Source organism: Pogona vitticeps, chromosome 4 (assembly GCF_051106095.1).
Source record: "Pogona vitticeps strain Pit_001003342236 chromosome 4, PviZW2.1, whole genome shotgun sequence".
Classification (NCBI taxonomy): Eukaryota; Metazoa; Chordata; class Lepidosauria; order Squamata; family Agamidae; genus Pogona; species Pogona vitticeps.
In genome coordinates, this window is record NC_135786.1 from 237,620,871 (window position 1) to 237,639,584 (window position 18,714).

General features: G+C 47.0%; 1 protein-coding gene across 1 annotated transcript; it reads right to left on the reverse strand.

Annotated features, from left to right (window-relative positions):
* Positions 1 to 229: 229 nt before the first annotated feature.
* On the reverse strand, positions 230 to 18,472 carry LOC110089061 (lymphocyte antigen 6E). The gene is made up of 3 exons (XM_020811836.3): positions 17,068 to 18,472; positions 3,418 to 3,537; positions 230 to 594 (listed from the first exon to the last, which is right to left on the reverse strand). The coding sequence occupies exons 1-3, from the start codon at positions 17,117 to 17,119 to the stop codon at positions 386 to 388; spliced, it is 381 nt and encodes a 126-aa protein (XP_020667495.2). The 5' UTR covers positions 17,120 to 18,472; the 3' UTR covers positions 230 to 385.
* Positions 18,473 to 18,714: the final 242 nt, after the last annotated feature.

An 18,714-nucleotide genomic window follows, 5' to 3' on the forward strand; every position in this document is an offset into this window, starting at 1 on the left:
GATCCGGTTCGTCTCCATCCATCAAAGAGCCGGCTGTCGCTCTCTTTTGGCGTTTGGGAAGGCAAAAATGGCTGACTTTACTCGTGAGCAATCCCTGTGCGGCTCTTTTAAAGCACAGGTGATAAAACGTGCAAGCCCATGAGAAGGTTCCGGGAAAGAACAAGGAGTTTGACCCAGAATCAGAAAGTGCTACAGGACGGGGTGGAGAAAGCTGAGGCATGCCAAGAGGTAAAAAGGAATATAGGTATTTATTAGTGGACACGGTTGCACAGACAAGGCCGAGGAAGCATGCAGGGAACTCCCTCTGAAGGGACGGACACCTTGGCATGGAAACAGGTTGACCTCCTCTGGGAACTTCCGTCCGTGGGTGAGGAAGCCCCCCCCTTCACAGCTTGGCCCCCAGGATGTAGAACAAGCTGGCCAGGGCGCCCACGGCCAGAAGGAGGGAACTGCTCTTCACGCTGATGGCCCCGCTCGTGTTGCACAAGCTGGTCTCGCAGCATTTCACGGAGAACGCCATCACGCCAAGGTCGAGGCCTCCTTGCGGGCAGACGGGAGAGCACCCTTTGCTGATGGACTGCTTGTGGTTTTCACCTGGAAGGAAGGAAATGGAAATGGAAATGGAAATGGAAATAAATGGAAATGGAGGAAGGAAGGAGATGGAAATGGAAGGAAGGAAGGAAGGAAGGAAGGAAGGAAGGAAGGAAGGAAGGAAGGAAGGAAGGAAGGAAGGAAGGAAAAGAGAGAGGCGGAAGGAAGGAAGGAAGGAAGGAAGGAAGGAAGGAAGGAAGGAAGGAAGGAAGGAAGGAAGGAAGGAAGGAAGGAAGGAAGGAAGGAAGGAAGGAAGGAGATGGAGATGGAAATGGAAATGGAAATGGAAATGGAAGAAGGAAGGAAGGAGATGGAAAATGGAAGAAGGAAGGAAGGAAGGAGTTGGGAAATGGAAGATGGAAGGAAGGAAAGAAGGGAGGGAGGGAGGACAGTCTTGTTACCTTTGTCTGTTTCACAGCATTAGAGTATGTAGTATGGTTAAACAATCTTTTGGGAAATGTATCTTTTGGACTACAACTGGTAGAATTCTCCAATGGCCAGACTGAATGCAGTTGCAAGAAAGGAAACCCATTCAAACTCTTCCATAGGTCCCACTGCTCAGATCTATCTATCTATCCATCTATCCATCTGTCTGCCTCTCTGTCCCACCCAACCAGCTCAATAGGAACAACAAAACCAATAATAACGTTTACTGGAAATAAAATAGCTAACAGCAAGAAAGAATAACTATCAAAGTTGTTAAAGATTTGCCAGTTGTTCTGGAAAACAGCCAGCCTGGCTTTCTTTTGTGATTTTAGCAACCACGTGAAGTGCAGAAATCAGCACGTAAAACTGTCCCACCTTGGGAATAAATATTTCTCCCTTGCCGAACGGCTACACCATGATTTGTTATGGATGTTGCTATCATGCCTTGTAAGAAACGGCTGGCTGTCCTTCTGTTCCTCAGCTCTCAGGAACCTTTCCAACTGAAGGTCCACCTCGTAGGTGATATATTTATGTTGTTTCCTATAGGCATGTTTCTCTAGTGGTGAAATATAGCATGCATTTTCCACATCTTCGTATCTCGCATGTAACGTGTTGTTTGCTTCACCCTTTGATTTCACTGGTCAGCCAAAGGTAACCTTGGGGCTTAGTTGGTGATTCCCATTACGAAGTCATGTATTGTTGGGAAAATAGCAATGTTGTGTGCTCTAACACCATGTCTCTTGGAGATGGTGGTGTTCAAAGCCTCCAGTGATCACTTGCCTCTCACACTTGGCCACCCTGTTCTTCATATAGAATCCTAAAATAATTGAGTCGGAAAGGTCCTACAAGGCCATCCAGTCCAACCCCCTTCTGAAGGCACAAATCCAAATAAAATCCTCTTTAGTTTGCTTCTCCGGTCGTGTAGATTGTCTTCTCTTCTTCCTCTGAACATCCTCTGAAAAGCAAGCATGGGAGCCCGTGCTATGTCTAGAGACTCCATTTCTACCCTTTCACCTCTTCTGACTGCAACTACAGATGAAATTGTAAGTAAAGATACCCTTTTCTACTTTAAAATATTTCTAAAGTGAATAGAAAGAGCTACATAAATCTATTTGTAGTTAAGGGAGGGGTGATGAAACTGGACAGATCTCTCCACATTTCTGTCTAATACTCTGCTGAGGAAAGGAACAACCACATCCCCAGGAAACTTTTGACCCAAAGCCCCAACACTTACCTCTGAGGAAACCCCACTTGGAGAAAGAAAGCTGGTCAACCAGAGGGACTACCGGCATCTATTTACTACCATCTTTGGCTCTCATAAAAGAACACCACTAATGGTTGACTTGGCTTCTTTTCCAGCTGTGGCATTTATCCTGATGTTTCTTCAACTCACTCCAAGCTGAAGCACACGGCCATCACCGTGTGAACATTTGAGAAGTGAGACGCTGACTAGGTCCCACAGCATGGAAAGGCAAAAAGGAGGAAGCCAAGCTACGTGCATCCTGAAAATCATTTCCCTTCAGCTCTCTTAATCCTATCAGGGAATACATCCCATTAAGATCTCAGCGATGGGGCAGAAAAACAGCGGAGAAGAAGCCATTTTAGACAGGAAGGCAGAGGTGGTTGGGCTTCTGCACTGCACAGTTTACTGACGTTTTATTTACAACCTCGCAGGCTTCGTTTGAGTGACTAGGAGGCAATTTTCCAGGCTGGGGTGATTGTCTAGCTAGCATTAGCCAATAATTCCTTTCAATTTTTGAAATGCAAAGAGAGTGTCACCTCCCTACTGTGTGTTCTATCCCTCCCTTTCCTTAGCTGGTGGCAGTTGTTTGTTGCTGTTGATCTGTTTAGTCAGTTGCTAGTAGGCGTAGAGTCAAGAAAGCAGTATACACAAGTCTGTAATGTCAATCAACTGGAAGAAATGTTTTTATTCCTTCTCCTACAAATGTTTCAGAGTGAGTTACTGAGACTTGAAGTGGTAGTTCATGAGAAAAGGGTGGACTCTGGGAGAACTTATAGCTATTCTCCATTGTGGCGCCCTGTATTTCTACTGTGTCGCAAAAAGAGAATTCTACCAGAAATTAAAAATTCTGCAGCACCGTTATCTGCCATGACTCCATTCTGGGCGCTCCTGGGAATGCTAGTTTCGTGAGGGACCTGAGCTTCCTTGAAAGACAGCATTTATAAAAACCCTCTGGATTACAGCGTGCATGTGTACAAACATCATCAAATTGCAAATTCGGAATAACGGCGTGCATGTCTACAAGCTTCATCAAACTGCAAATTCGGGGGGGGGGGATCCATAGAATGGAGTCAGGACAGATAAAGCGTTATCAAAGGTTCTGGGGAAATTTCGGAGGAAGGAGATAAAAGGGATGATTCCAACAAGTCAAAACTTACCGAGGCCACCACCAAAATATTTCGTGATGCAGTACTTGTCGTTTTCACTGCAGACTTTCGAACTGAGACAGCCCCAGTTGGATTCCGCGTTGTCACAATAGAAGCATGCTAGCGAAGACACTGTAAATGTGGACAGAAACACACACATAAGTATACACTCATGAAGAGGACATTGTGCAACACACACCTGCAACAGAGGCATAGAAAAAAATCTAAGGGAATTAGACGGTCTCAAAGGAAGAGCTGTTTGAATGCTGAGTTTCAACGTTCATGTTAAAGAAACCCGTTTTTCTTTCTGATTTCGAAGGGCTGGGCGCCACAGCAATGGACGAACACAACAGAGGCAAAAGTTAACAAACTGAAAGGATTCAGAGCTGCTAAGGGTAGACATAAGTCGTTCACGCCAATGGTTATCACAAGACCTGGTTTAGCCCCATTAGCTCAGCAAGGGTAGGTGGTCGTAACAACTGGATTTATCCATGCGTACTGCTTAAAATATCACATACATATACAGTATACCGTACATATGTAGAACAATAGTGTATAGGGATAAATACATTGGTCCGTCTTTTACAGCATCGTTGTATGGAATGCTGGGGAACTACCCGCCACAGTAAAATTCATTTGGCTTCCTCTTCTTCCCCATTTTTTTTTTTTTAAATTGAGTTTAAAGGTATATTGATTTTGTTATTTTAATTTCATTTACCCCGCCTTTCTCCTTAAAAGGACCCAGGGAGGCTTACGTCATTATAAAAGACCATATTTAAAGCTAAAAACGGTAACTATATTAATATTTTTAAACAATAAACAATATTATATTAAAAACAGTAAGTAAAATCAAGGTATATATTTTAAAAAATAGAGCACGGCCATTCATTTAAAAGCGAGAAAGGTTGGCAAAGATCCATAGAAACAGAAAGGTTGCAAATTCCTGGGAACTTTCACAATAACTACAGTCTTAGATGTTTTCCTTCTGGCATAATCTCTTTGACCTTTGTTTTCCCTTCCAGTTTCACTTCCTGCCTCCAGGTAGGCAGTGGGATAGTATCCTCATAAAAAGGGTGAAAATCAACACATTCATTTAAACATGTGCCACCTCTCAAACGGTGCCAGTTATGGTATCACTTACAGCCCTGGCTGCATAATATTTCTTCTGCAAAGATATCTGTAAATAGCTTCTGCCGAGAAGCATTACATTTGTGCAAACACAAAGTGAAATAAAAGTTATCTTTATGCGTCCAACTCTCAGAAGGCTCTTTCACAAACTCAAGCTGTGAATATGGCTACGATCAAGTACAGTAATAAGTACATCTCTTTTGGTCCTTTTGCACAAAATACTGTACACAGAGATGGTAAACTGGTCACTTTGTTGGAACAATCCTGAGTTCACAAAGTAGCATGTAAGCTTTTGAGCGTCACAGAATTCTTTCTCAGAGGTAATGCTTAAACGCGTTTGAAGAGGACGATAGGCCCAGAGGTGGGATTCAGCAGGTTCGCACCTATTCTATAGAACCGGTTCCTAAATGTACTATTGGTTCGTAGAACCGTTTGCTGGCCTGAGATGAATGAAGGAGGAGGGACCAGGTGACCAGCGATGAGCGGGGGGAGGGGGCACAATTAGCTGCCTCCCTTCCTGTACCACACTGAGCCATCTGAGGTGGGGTGTGGATGAGAGAGATAAAGCCCTGGAAAGAGCAGAGGCATCACTGGGGGAAAGGGGGGGAGGATGAGTCCTTGACGTCACTGGAAGAAAGCCTATGGCCTTGAGGCGGGGGGGGGGGGTGATTGACAAGGCATGAGGGCAGGATACAGAGGGAAAAAGTTTTGGGGTGAGACCACTTCAGTCAAACACCAAACCGTCCTTGTTTTACTATGATTTTTTTTCAAGTTAAAGGTACCACATAAGACTGTTGCTCTGCCTAGAAACCACATTAGGTGTGCAAAGGCGGCCTCCAGGTAACAACAAGCAGGGCTATCAGTTATTTCAGGAGCAGGAAAGGGGAGGGAAGCAATTTTTGCTGGTGAGCTATAGGGTGAAATAGGAGGTAAAGTGAAGGAGAGATGTGTCAGTTTTCTGTCAAACTTGGTCATAAGCACCCACTGTGAGGTGTGTGTTTGTTTGTGTGTGTGTGTGTTTGGCACGTGCCCACGGTGAGGGTAACAGCAGCGGTATGCCCAAACAGATACACTTATCCAGATGTCTTAATCATGTGAGAAGTAGTTGTGATGATAGGCAGTAGGGAGACCACTGTGGAAGAAACCCTCATCGGATCCCACTGTCCTGGGCATTTATTTATTTATTTATTTATTTATTTATTTATTTATTTATTTATTTATTTATTTATTTATTTATTTATTTATTTATTTATTTATTTATCCGTCATTAGGACATAGAACCTGTTGTTAATTTATTTGAATCCCACCACTGGATAGGCCCAAGTTCCCAGCCCTCCTGTTAAGGACAACATTCTGTCTGTGAAGACTGAACACCGTACCGTCTAATAAGAAAAAGAAATCTCCTAAAAACAAAACTGTGCATCCTGAAGTAGAATTTTGTGTAAATCAAAAGTTTGCAAACCAAAGAGTGGTCTTAATTAGTTTCTCATTTCCAAGCTGTAGAGCCAGTGTTTGTCCGCAGACCGTTTCCATGGTCACGTGGCCAGCACAACAAGACACGGAACGCCGTGACCTTCCCACCGAGGTGGTACCTATTTATCTACTCGCATTTTACATGCTTTCGAATGGGTAGTTTGGCAGGAGCTGGGACAAGCAACGGGAGTTCACTCCCCCGCATGGATTTGAACTACTGATCTTTCGACCTTGCAGCCCAGAGGCCTCTGCGGTTTAACCCACAGTGCCACCACGTCCCTTACGCAATGTATAGCATTTGACATATTCACATTTTCTGCCATCCATGAAGGGGGCTTGAAACCAATTCCCTGTACAGTGGTGCCTCGCTTAATGGCGATAATCCGTTCCAGGAAAATCGCCGTTAAGCGAAAACATTGTAAAGCAAAAAAAAAAAAAAACCCTTCAATGCTTTCCAATGGGGTCAAAACTCACCGTCCAGTGAAGATCCTCCATAGGGCAGCCGTTTTCGCTGCCTGTCTTGCGAGAAATCTGTCCCAGAAAACAGCGGGGAGCCATTTTGTTTACCCAGCGGCCATTTTGAAACCGCCGATCAGCTGTTTTAAAATTGTCATTTTGCAAAGAATCGGTTCCCGAAGCAGGGAACCGATCATTGTAAAGCCAAAAAAAACCCCATTTAGACCATCGTTTTGCGATTGCAAAAAGATCATCGTAATGCGGTTTCGTAGTAATGCGGGGCAATCGTAAAGCAAGGCACCGCTGTAGATACCATGGTGCTACTGTAATTTTTTTGAAGGCTTCAGACATAGCACTGCTGTTCTGTTAGCCTTTAGCAAAAGCCTCTCTCTCTTCAACATGACTGTCTCCTGTTGCATCGCTCCCACCCTCCCGCCCCTATGTTTGGCCTTGTGCCTAATAAGAGGTGTGTTGGATCAAAATGAGGCAATTCTTTCCAGCTTGACTTCCTACGCAAATGCCCCACTCCGAGTTTCGTTTCTTAGGCTGAGTTTTTCAGCCAACAGAGAAACAAAAGGAGGGGGAAACCGTATGATCCTATTGAAGAGTGCCATTTCAGCCCTGTTCTATCACCTGACGTTGATGAGTTTCTGATCACAATCAAGGCGTTGGACGCTATTGTATAAACCAAACAAGCAGGATTTATAAACACCGGTTCCAGCCATGAATAAGAAAATTCCAGTTTCCCTGAAGATGGAGAGGCCTTCGGTCAATCAATCCAACCCCTTTCAAAGATCCAGTTTTATCCTTAACGGTTCGGTCCCCATCGTTTTCCTTTTCTGGTGGATCGTGCCCATCTCTAGTGGGAACCAAAACACAGGGTCCTATTCTTTAGCTCCGAGGTTCCCAACCTTTTTTCAAGCCATGGGCCCCTTTTTATAATAGCCAAGTAACCTGCGACTCTCACACCACATTTGCATAAAAAGGCCTTTTTTAAATGGGGGTCAAGTTGTCCCTTCTCAGAAAGGCTTCTTTCTCCCCCGAAGGGCCTGTCTCTCAGACCTACAGACACACGCTAACTATCATATCCCACCCCGAAAGGTCAGGGAAGAAATTACGGTAACAAGAACGGCAACACCTATAAGGCAACCCGTGACATGCTCAAACCCCAAAAACATTTGAGAGCTCCCCAGTCATGACCCCCCCAGGCTGGGAAATACTGCTTTAGCTGGTAGTACATGTGCAACAGTCAAATGTTTTATTATAATAATAACTTTTGAACTGCAGAACTGGAAGGGACCCCCTCGATCATGGAGTCGAGACCCTCTCAAGGAAGCACTGTGGGGGAACCGAACTCCCAACTTCTGGCTCCAGAGCCATAGACCTAAGCCCCCGAGCTATCCAGAAGCAAATTTTGGTTTTCTCGTGCTGCTGATCCTTTCTATCCTAGCCTTCCTCCAGGGAGTTTGAGGCAGCCTGGATGGTTCCTCTTCTCCGCCCTGTGTCCTCAGAACAACCCCTATGAGGTAGGCCAGGCTCAGAGTGTGTGTGATTGATCCAGTGCCAGCCAATGAGCTTTGCGGCCATGCCAGGATTAGAACCCGTATCTCTGGAGTCTGGCGCTTTAACCGCCACACCACGATGGCCCATGATTTGAAACTACTCACAAAGCCCACGGTGAGCAGATTCAACTGGGAAGGTGGACTCAATTGGGCTGGAAAAGCGAAGGCTGTAAATTTGAAGCGTCATCCTTTTGTGGCAAGAAGTGGCCCCATGGCCTGCGAGACCCACCCGCCGACCCAGAAAACCCCCCAATCTATCATGGCCGGCCCCTGAAGCTGTCCCCTAAGCTCGGTAGCAAGAACAGCAAAAGGTTTTTGAGCATTTTAAAAGCTTAGCCAGTTTTTATTGGGCCTAAGCTTCCAGGTTTTACAAGTCTCCTCATCGCATGCCTCTGAGCATCTCCCATTTTTAAGAAAAGGTTTCTGTCTGCTTCTTCTATTTTCTTCAGTCACCGGTTTTATGGGCTTATTATCGTTTCCTGGAAGCCAACTGGACGCTTATCCCAAATTAAACATGTCCCTCTGGAAGATGGACAACACTCTTGGTTGAGTTAGCAACAAGAAAGGAGAGGATTAGTCATGAGGTTAGGTATCCGGTATGGTCTAATGGCGAGAGTGATGCGCCAGGACTCTGGAGAACAGGGTTCAAATCCCCACTCAGCCATGGAAGCTCACGGGAAGTGTAGAACTGGTAAAACCACTCTTTGAATGTCTCACTCACCTTGAAGGCCCTAATGAGGGTTGCCGCAAGTCAATTCCCACTTGGCAAAACATCACTAACTCACTAGTCATCAGGTGATGGAAACTCCGTAGGCTGAGATTTGCAAAACACCGTGCCTCAAACGGAGAGCGCTTGCAAAGTCCATGACAGTCTCTATGCAGAAGGCAGTGTGAGACAAACCGCCGGCTTGTTTACCAATCAAGCAGGTGTCTGGAGATTCTCAGCCCTGCCCTCTCCGGCTGGCACCCACACAGAGGGCAGGGCAAAGAAGCTGGGGGGCTGGAGGACGTGGGGCCGGGACGTGGCAAACATTTGTTTAGCTAGTAAACAAACTGGCACGAACCACGGAACTGGCCATTCATGCCCATCCCCAGTGGGACCCAAAAGCACAAGCAAAGTGTACTGCTTATAGACCGCCCCATAGTGCTTAAAGCAGTCTATGAGTGGTTTACTATTCAATCATAGAGCCTGTGTCTTAAGCACACTCCTGTACTGCAGTGAGTCCTAGACCCTTTGTGCACGGCAGGAGAGGAAGCTGAACACCTTCCATATGCGTTGCCTCCGATGGAGTTTTGGTATCACCTGGCAGGACAAAGTCCCAAACAGAGTAGTCCTAGAACGAGCTGGAATTTTCAGCATGAATACACTACTGAAACAGCGACGTCTACGTTGGCTTGGGCACGTCGTGAGAATGGCTGATGGTCGGATTCCAAAGGATCTCCTGTATGGAGAATTAGTGCAGGGAAAGCGCCCCAGAGGGAGACCACAGCTGCGATACAAGGATATCTGCAAGCAAGATCTGAAGGCCTTAGGAATAGACCTCAACAGATGGGAAACCCTGACATCTGAGCGTTCAGCCTGGAGGCAGGCACTGCATCACGGCCTCTCCCAATTTGAAGAGACCCTTGTCCTTCAGGCTGAGGCAAAGAGGAAGTCTCAAAAGCAGCAAAACCAGGGAGCTGGACAGGGGACAGATTGGATTTGTCTTCAGTGTGGAAGGGATTGTCACTCTCGAATTGGCCTCCTCAGCCACACTAGACGCTGTTCCAAGCCCTCCATACAGAGCACGTTACCATAGTCTTTCGAGACTGAAGGATGCGCGCGCACACACGCACGCACGCACGGACGCACACACACACACACACACACACATACACACACAAACACACAAACACACACACACACACGTGCTGGGTACTCAATTGACCAACCTTGGAAGGATGGAAGGCTGAGCCAACCCTGAGCCAGCTACCTGGGATTGAACCTGGATTGTGAGCAGAGTCTTGCCCGCAGTACTGCAGTTGAACCCCTGCACCACAAGGCTCCAAGAGAAATAAAAGAAACTGCTTGACTATTAGAACTTGCCCAAGTTATTTTCTTGGGCCCAGAATCCTCTCAACAGGAAGTTTCCATAGGGGATAGCTGTGTTTGAGCAATGCATCGAAAACCAAAAAGAGTACAGTAGTGTACTCTGGTGCCTTAAAATTTGCCCGTTTTCATGGAGTGTAACCTTTTGCAGCCCGGATGCATCTGAAGGTGTGGGCTGACCATTCCCCGAAGCTTGTGCAGTACAAAACCTGTCTGTCTTTTAAAGGTAGCCAAAGGTTTCTTGGTCCCTCTGGGCCACCGGATAGGTTCTCAATTTAAAAAAAAAATAATTGCAAAACTTTTTCCAAAATTTTCATTTAAAAAGTTCAGGGTTGTCTGGGTTTTGTTTGCATGTGTGTGTTTTTTGTTTGTTTGTTTGTTTTTTGGTGGTGGTTTTGTGGGTGGTTTTTGCTTCTGTTTTGCTCGAGAATGCTTTCCCATTTGGAGGGGGGCGGATTCCGGGCGCTGTCGCCCAAATCATGCAGTTTCTTGCTCCCGTGAAGATGCAGCCCACGCCAGGTCATGCAGAAGGAGGGCGTGCGTGATCTGAAATGAGAACAGAAAACCATCATGCCATGCTTTTGCTTTCACAGGGACGGCTTTTGTTTCGGGTTTCCTCCCTGGCCTGGGGGTCCGTGCCTAGGGCAGGATCGGGCCCCCCGTTGGCCTGCCTCAGGCCCATTCGTGACAAGTTCTGGAAATAATGTGTCCCAGGAAATGGAGAGCATCCGTCCTGTCACCCACAGGACTGTCTGGGAGCCCTGAGAAACCTGGATTGAATGGAATTCCACCGTGCCAACAAGCTGTTTTCCTGGTCTCCAAGCATCTGGTTTCTCTCCCTCCTTCTTCTGCACAATGAAAAGCAGCCCTTCTGATCGGGAGAGAGGTGGAGGAGGGAGAAAGGGCTGCTTTTTACCCTCTTTCTGCTTCTTCCCCCTGATGTTTTCCACCAGATATCTATTAATCTATTATCCGTTTGCAGGGGAACACCCATTTTTCTCTCTCTCCTGTGGAATGAAAAGCAACTGGAAGAAAGAGAATTATAGGTTGATGCATCGGGAACAAAGGACAGTTCACACAAACTAGGCAACACCCGGCTGGAGGAGTTGAATTCCTTTATTATTCCTTCAGTCATTTCTCTTGCTGGGTGTATTCTTTTACTTAACGAAAGTCCAGCTTTTGGGAAACGTTTCGGTCTGCTGGGCTTGCTGCTTCTCTTAAGTCATTGGTTTTATGGCCTTATTATGGCTTCGCCAGAAAAAACATTATGCATGCATCCGGCATGTCTAGTGTTTTCGCCTCCTCAAATAAATAAAGCGGTCACGTTCCTTGCCCCTTCCAGGCAGCCTGCTTGCACCAGATGCTTTTCATTTGCAAAAAACATTGGCAACACTTGCTGGGTCGGCTGTTCCAACCCTTGGTGGGTCTGGAGTCGTGGAGAAGTGACTTTTTCGAGCCCGTCGAGCCCGTGATTGTAAAGGAGCCGTCAAACGGCTTCCAACATATGGTGGTGAGGGGACGCCGTGAATTAACAACGTGCAAAGGGTTCTGTTGTTAACAGCTCTGCTTAGTTCTTCTCCACAGTCAATCCCTCTCAAGTTTGACTTTCCTCACCTCTTCCTGGCATTCTTGTGTTTTCCGGAGAATCTTGTCTTTTTGTACTTGCTCCAACAACGACAGCTTCAGTTTTATCATTTTTGCATCTAGAGAGAATGTCTAGATTGTTGAGATCTAGAACCCGTTTATTTGTCCTGCAGATGAATCAGTTTTCCCCCCTGTCAGCTTCTGGAGAGTAATCAGGAAGACAAGCGTATATATGATCTTAGTCTTGGTTTCCGGGGGACACATCCTCCTGACTCCATCTTTTCTAGTTCCTTCATGGCTGCCCTCCTGTGTCTCACACCTTCTTCTGATTTCTTGGCTACTGGCTTCCTTGGCGCTGATGATTTCTTCATTATCAACATGAACGTTCCGCGGTTCTTCTGCAGTGATGACAATTGTTTTCTTAATATTCAACTGTAGTCCCTCTTTGTCACTTTCTTCTTTAACCTTCCTCAGGACCTGTTTAAGTCCGTTTCTGAAATCCACCATGCCATGGATGACGCTCAGCACGAATGCAACCATGCCTTCCCACTCATTGTTATACAGAAGTCTTGTGTGGTTGATATTGGAGAGACCACATCGAGACCAAGACTGGAAACTACTGATAGCCTGCATCCTCCATGAAACATAACCCTAATATAATATAAGGACAACACTTCCAAAGAATACTCCCAAAACACCTTGGCCTCCTGTGGCTATGCTAGCTGGTAAATTCTGGAATTTGTAGGTGAAAAGCAATAGAAAACTTTTTCAGCATTCTGCTGCCTTGTGTGTGGTGGTTTTTGTTTGTTCGTTTTTTTCATAAAGATACAGAACTGCGTAGTGGAGCTCTGTCCTTCTCCACAGATAAAAGCTGTAAATCTAGATCGAGCCCTATCATAGAATGCTGAAGTTGGAAGGGGTCTATAAGGCCATCAAGTCCAGCCCCGGCTCAAGGCAGGAAACCAAATCCAAGCAGAGCTGACAGAGGGTTGTCTAAATTTCCTCTTGAAGGCCTCCAATGTTGGCTCTCTCACCGCCTCCCGAGGTCATGGGAGGTGGTGAGAGCTCCCATGACTGTCACACTGCTCTAACAGTTGAGAAGTTTCTCCTGAGATTCAGCCTAAATCTGGCTTCCTGTCACTTGAGCCCATGGTTGGGTGTCCTGCACTCTGGGATGATCAAGAACAGATCCTGCCCCTCCTCTGGAGGACAGCCTTTCAAGTCTTTGAAAAATGCTCTCCTCTCTCCCCTCTGTCTTCTTTCCTGGAGGCTAAACCTGGCCAGTTCTTTCAATCTTTCCTCCTAGGGATTGTTCCAATTGGTCAGCACCCTTCTTGAAGTGCGGTGTCCAGAGAAATACAGATGAAGAGTGTCTCCCAATCCTCTCTCTAGGGTCAGAGGGTCAGGCTTGTCAATTTGCTCAGCGAACATTCTGCCAGAAAAGCCTTTGGAGAAAACAATGTCTTGCTTCCAAATTCTCTCCACCACCATCCCTCTCTCTCTCTCTCTCTCTCTCTCTCTCTCTGTTGACCTAATTCTCTCTTACAATGATGTTTTTCAGATACAAAAGAGCCTTAGAATGAGTTAAGACTGTGGAATGTGTGCATTGGGCACCTCTGTGCCTAAGCAGAGGGCACGGCCCCCTTCATCCCTTACACGGCCAGCACTCAAGTCATGACAGGGTTCCCAGGAAAGAGGGCCCAGATCTGGTGCAAGCGTCTACCTATCTCCCTCCCCTGCTCCGCATGGATGGTTTAGCCAGGGTTGCCAACTGAGCGGGGAGCGAGAAAAGGCTCCTAGGTCTTTCACGGCAGGGTGATCTTCAGGAATGAACAAGTGAAGATTTTGACAGCAGGATGGGGAAAAGACACCCCGTACTTTGCCAAACTCTGGGAAAACTGCCAAACCGGGTTGAGCGCAGGGCGAATGGAAAAACTGAGCCACCATTCCCATTCCTAGGAAGCTGTGAATCTTCCAGATCTCCCCCCTCCTCCCCACTTGGAAAGACAGTGTGTGGGGCTGGGGAGAGGCGCTTGAATGGATGTGGGGAAGCCCATCCTCACCCATCACGGGTAGTAGCTTTGCTTGGCATCAACACATCTGTTGGCCATGAAAGGGGTCCCCATCCTTCCCTTTCACCCTTCCCTGGGCCTGCTCCTTTGTTCTGTGGCACGCAAGCTAACGGTCCCGCCGCCAACGCCACCCCTTTCTTGGCGTTCTCTCTTGCTCAGCAAATATTGGGTGAGACAACGGAAGAGCGAAAATATGCCACAGCACCAGCGGAGTACACATTAGCAGCCAACGGTGATGTATTATGAATTGTTCCTGCCAAATGGAGCAGAGCTGGCACTGGGGCCATTCGATAATCCTGCAGACAGAACAATTCATTTCGTTTAACATATTTTAAACCCACCTTCCTCCTTAAAAAAAAGAAGAAGAAGACCCAGTTATGGCTGAGAGTTTAAAAGAAGATTCTTCCTCTTTTAAAGCCAAGGAAGAGGAGGAAAGGTTGAAAAGGAGTTTGGAGTCAGAGAAAGTCAACCATGGATGACTTTCCAATTCATGGCAATGTTTTTTTTACCATTCTTTTACCCACTCCATTTGCAGGTATATTTTTAATGTATTGTATCACTTTCTCAGTTAATAGCTTTCATTTTCTATTATTTGCAAATAAAAAGAACTAAAATGGAGAGAACATGCCTATTTGAAAATCTGTGCAGTAGCTTTCTCTGAATACCGCCTCTTCTGAAACAGCAGTCTAGGTATCCACAGGGGCTTGGTTCTGAGCCCCTTCTTCAGTGGATGCTAAAAAACACAGATAATAGCAAACGCTATTATAATAGCAAATGCTATGCATCGTGTGATCTCTGGCTCCCTCTAGTGGCCAGTTCTGGAAACCTCATTATTACAAATATATATTGGGGGAGTGTCTTTTAATATTTTCAGACTGTGGATAAGTGAATCTGCAGATATCGATCCCGCGGATAAGGGGGTCCTAGTGCAGTTACCTACAGTGGAGACAGGGAGAAGATTTTTTCCCATTTCTGTGCAAATGTCAGTCAGGCAACTGACAAACCTCTGTCCAGATGTGGACTCGAGGCATGGCACTCAACACCAAAAAAGGACTCCGCCCCCCCGCCTCTACTTCCAGGTGCTTCTCTAATAGTCCAGCCCAGAAACCCTGAGCCTTGTTTCATGGGGAGCAAAGACTTTATGGGATGTTGCATAAGTCAAAAGTGGGGAGAGGGAGCTGTGCCCACCTTCACCCTCACACAACTGTGGGTGCCATAAAGATGCAGCCTCCCCCCCCCCCCCGTATTGACATCCCTGAGCCAGAGCCAGGGATAAACCTGCTTTCAGAAAGAGGAGAGACACCCCCGTCTCGTTTAAGTCTCTAGATGTGGGAGTCCTCCAACCTTCCCAGTAAATTCCAGCATGTTCCGGAACCTATACTGGTGGATCAACCGTGACACCTCTTCTTCTACTACTGTTCTTATTCCCCATACCTATTCAGCTTTTTTGGGGTGGGTGGGAAGAGGAGCGGGAAGGAGGGAAGGGTGGGGAAACTGCAAATCTTCCTCCCTTTGCCTTGGTTTGGCAACCTCTGAATCCTTGAGGATCAAGTTAAACAAAGGACAAATAATGGAAACGTTCAGGCCGGCTGCCAGCTTCCACCACACCCATCTTGGAGCCAAAATGACAGAGACCAGGACAATTTCCCGCAGCTGGAGGCAGGGTGGCCTTTGCATAAGTGGGACACACACTGGTGTCATCCTGTTTTGTCGGGTCATTCTTTTTTAACTAAGGGCAACCCTATTGATGGATGATCTCCGAAAGGTCTTCTCATAACAGACCTGGTCAGGTCTTGCAATCTCGTTCCTTCGGTCAATCCATCCCACATCTTGGTTTGCATTAACACAGACAGCCCAAATACAGGAAGCAGAAGTGGCAAACCACATACATTCATACAGGTCTCCGAGAAAACATCAGGCGCCTCCCTGGATCACCCCAGTGCTCCATCTACTTAATCAACTAGAAGCCGAATAGACTCTAAGCGAGCCAAATAGCCTCCTCTAAGAAGCCAAATAGCATCCTCTAAGAACCCTGCAAGCAGTTTTTCTCCTCCCCAGTATGAGTCTTGAAGAACATGGGTAGGCTTGTTTTTTAAGACTACAACTCCCAGAATCCACCAAGCCGCTTGCCATGGAATTCTGGAGGTGGTCGTCCAAAACACAAGTTTTCCAGGTTCCCCGTTTCACCATCTGAAGCCAGGCAGTGCCTCTGGTGAGTTGCGCAAGTTGATTCAAAAAACCCAGATGGAAAAGAAGATGAACCAGAAAAAGGCTCATAAAAAGCAGGCTTTTTAAAAGAGAGAGAGGGAGAGAGAAGTTGACCAAGCAAGTCTCCAGAATCATTGTCAGCCCCTCTGTACTCCACATTTCCCCTTCAACGGTCAACGACGGTCCCCAGCGTACCGTGCCACACCCCTCTGTTTGTCATCTACAATCTTGTGACAAAGACAGAAAAAACGACACACACAGAGACCATCTGACATCCGCTGGCTTTCTGATTCTCCAGGGAATCTCCTGTTTGGTGACATTTTTATTTCTTCTTTTGACCTCTACTGCAAACATCTGGCCAGATAGGAAGGAAGGGAGCAGAAACGCCCGACTCCGTGGCTGAACATAAGCAGAAGTTCTTCGGAGGTGTGGTGGAGACCACATCGTGGCTTCAAGGGGGCTGCCTTGGCGTTCCCACGCCCACACGACCGTCGGCTTCACCTTGATCCCTGGGCCCCAGACACAGCTGCCCAGGAGTTCCACATTGCCCAACATCCGCTCTTGACTGGGAGCGCAGTGTTGTGGGGAGGGAGTTTGGAATCGGGGACCTTTCCCCCAACCCAAGAAAAGCCGTTGGCACTCTTGTCTGAAGCAAGCCGAGGACCTCAACAGCCCATCCTGGGCGGCGTTAAGGTTTGCCGGATTGCAGCACAACCCTGCTGCCTTTCAGAAGTAAAAAAGGAGTGTCACAGCAAGAGAAACAGGGAGCTAAGCAGATTACGGTTGTTTTTGCTCCTTATTACTTCTGCGGAATCTTAAGAGACAGTCCCACTGGTGCTGTGATTTATTTATTCATTTTTTCCATCTCAGCTGCTCAGAAAGCAGCTATCCACAGCCTCCCTGCGCCCAACCTTCTTTCCTCCTCGGAAAAAAACCTTGTAAATGGTTGACTCGAAGGTGAGTTGAGTCCAGGTTACCTGGGAAACTACATCGCTATTTTCAACCCCCACCACCCCTTCCTTTTACCATAATATGCCGTTGTCAGGCTTGTCCTCCTGCGTCCTGCTTCCCCCTGAATCACAAGGCTTACCTCTCTCCACGCACAGCAGAACGGCCAGGAGAGCCGCAAGAGACGCCTTCATCCTGAGGAGAGGTTTTGCAATCCAGGCAGGCAGGCAGGGCCAGGGAAACAGAGAGGAGCTGCTCAGAAAAGATGTTCTTCCTGGGGATGGAGCATAAAAAGTAATGTGGCAAGGGAGGAGCTTGGGTTGGGTGGGGTGGAGACAGAGAGGGGTGGCGATGTGCTGGATTCTGCCCTGGGCTGCAGAGACTCCAGACAGGCGGGCAGGATGCTTCCCAAAGGGAGTGGGTTGTGTGTGTGTTTCTTTTTCTTTCTTTCTTTCTTTTTTTTTTGCAAATTCCTCCTTTGCTCCAGTTTGCTGTTCCCAGCAATGGAAGCACTGCAGATTGGAGAGCTTGCTTGCAGCCGAAAACAGCAGCACATTCTTCTCCAGGTGCAATGAACAAAGAGGCCGGCTGTCCCACCCTGCTTTCTCTGTGCAGGGTGGATGGAGATGTCGGGGAGACCCGGAGGCAGCCCCGAATGCCCGATCCAGAAGGCATCGAGGGGGCTGCTCGTAAAGCTGGCAAACCACTACTGGTCCTGCCTAGAACACACCTAATTCAGAGCCAGCCCACAGAAAGACTCCTAGAATCATGGAGTTGGAAGGGGCCTTTAAGGCCATCAAGTCCAACCCCCTGCTCAATACAGGAATTCAGAGGATCTCTCTCTTTCTTTGGGGTACCGCTTCCAGAATATCCAGCAGAGCTGAAGTGCCCTTAGAAAGGGAAGGTTCCAGTTTCTGACCCCTGAGATCTCTGGGGTTAAGGAAAGCTACCTTCCACCATTGGGAGGACCACCAGCAGCTGGACCCACTAGCAGATTTCTGAACCAGATGTGCTCCTGGTTCATTAAACTACAGGTCTTGTCATTCCCAGCCAACCTTGCCAGGGGAAGAAGGGGGACGGTCTTCCTAGCAAGGTGGAATTGGGGTGCAAGTGTGTGCATTAGAGGATGATGGCAAAAGTACTCTGGCCTCTGATATTTCAGGTTTTCAAGAGCAAAGCCAGCAGCCGGAGGCGGCTCCAGTAGCCAAGTGTACTTGGGAAGCTACTGGAATAATGTGGTCTTGTCTCTTGACCTGAGACAATGAAAGATGAAATCCTAGAACAGTCCAGAAATTAACAAGTTTAAGGCAAACTTCAGACAGGAATAATAATAATAACTTTTGAACTGCAGGCTCCAGGGACACTCTGGATCATGGAGTCCAGACCATCTGAAGGAGGCACCTCTGGGGAACCAGACTCCCACCGCCTGGCTCCACAGCCAGAAGGCTAAACCATGGAACTAAAATAACTGACAGGTGGGGGGAAGCAATACTGGATCGGTCAGATGCCAGCTGGAAAGCAAAATAACAAAGGGAGGAATGGCTTTGAAAATCTTATGAAAACATTGTGCGTGTAAGTGAGGATTCTTTACTTCTTCGAGGACGGGTGTGCCAAATTTAAGGCGGAGGGACGGTTACAACGATCTTATTGAAACTCACAATCTTCTGGATTATGAAACAGATTTGATCCACCTCCATTTATCCCCAATTTGGCATGCAAGTTTTAAATTTGTTTTAAACCAGATTGATTGAATCAAAGCACCAGAGACAATCCGCTACTTGATCAGAGC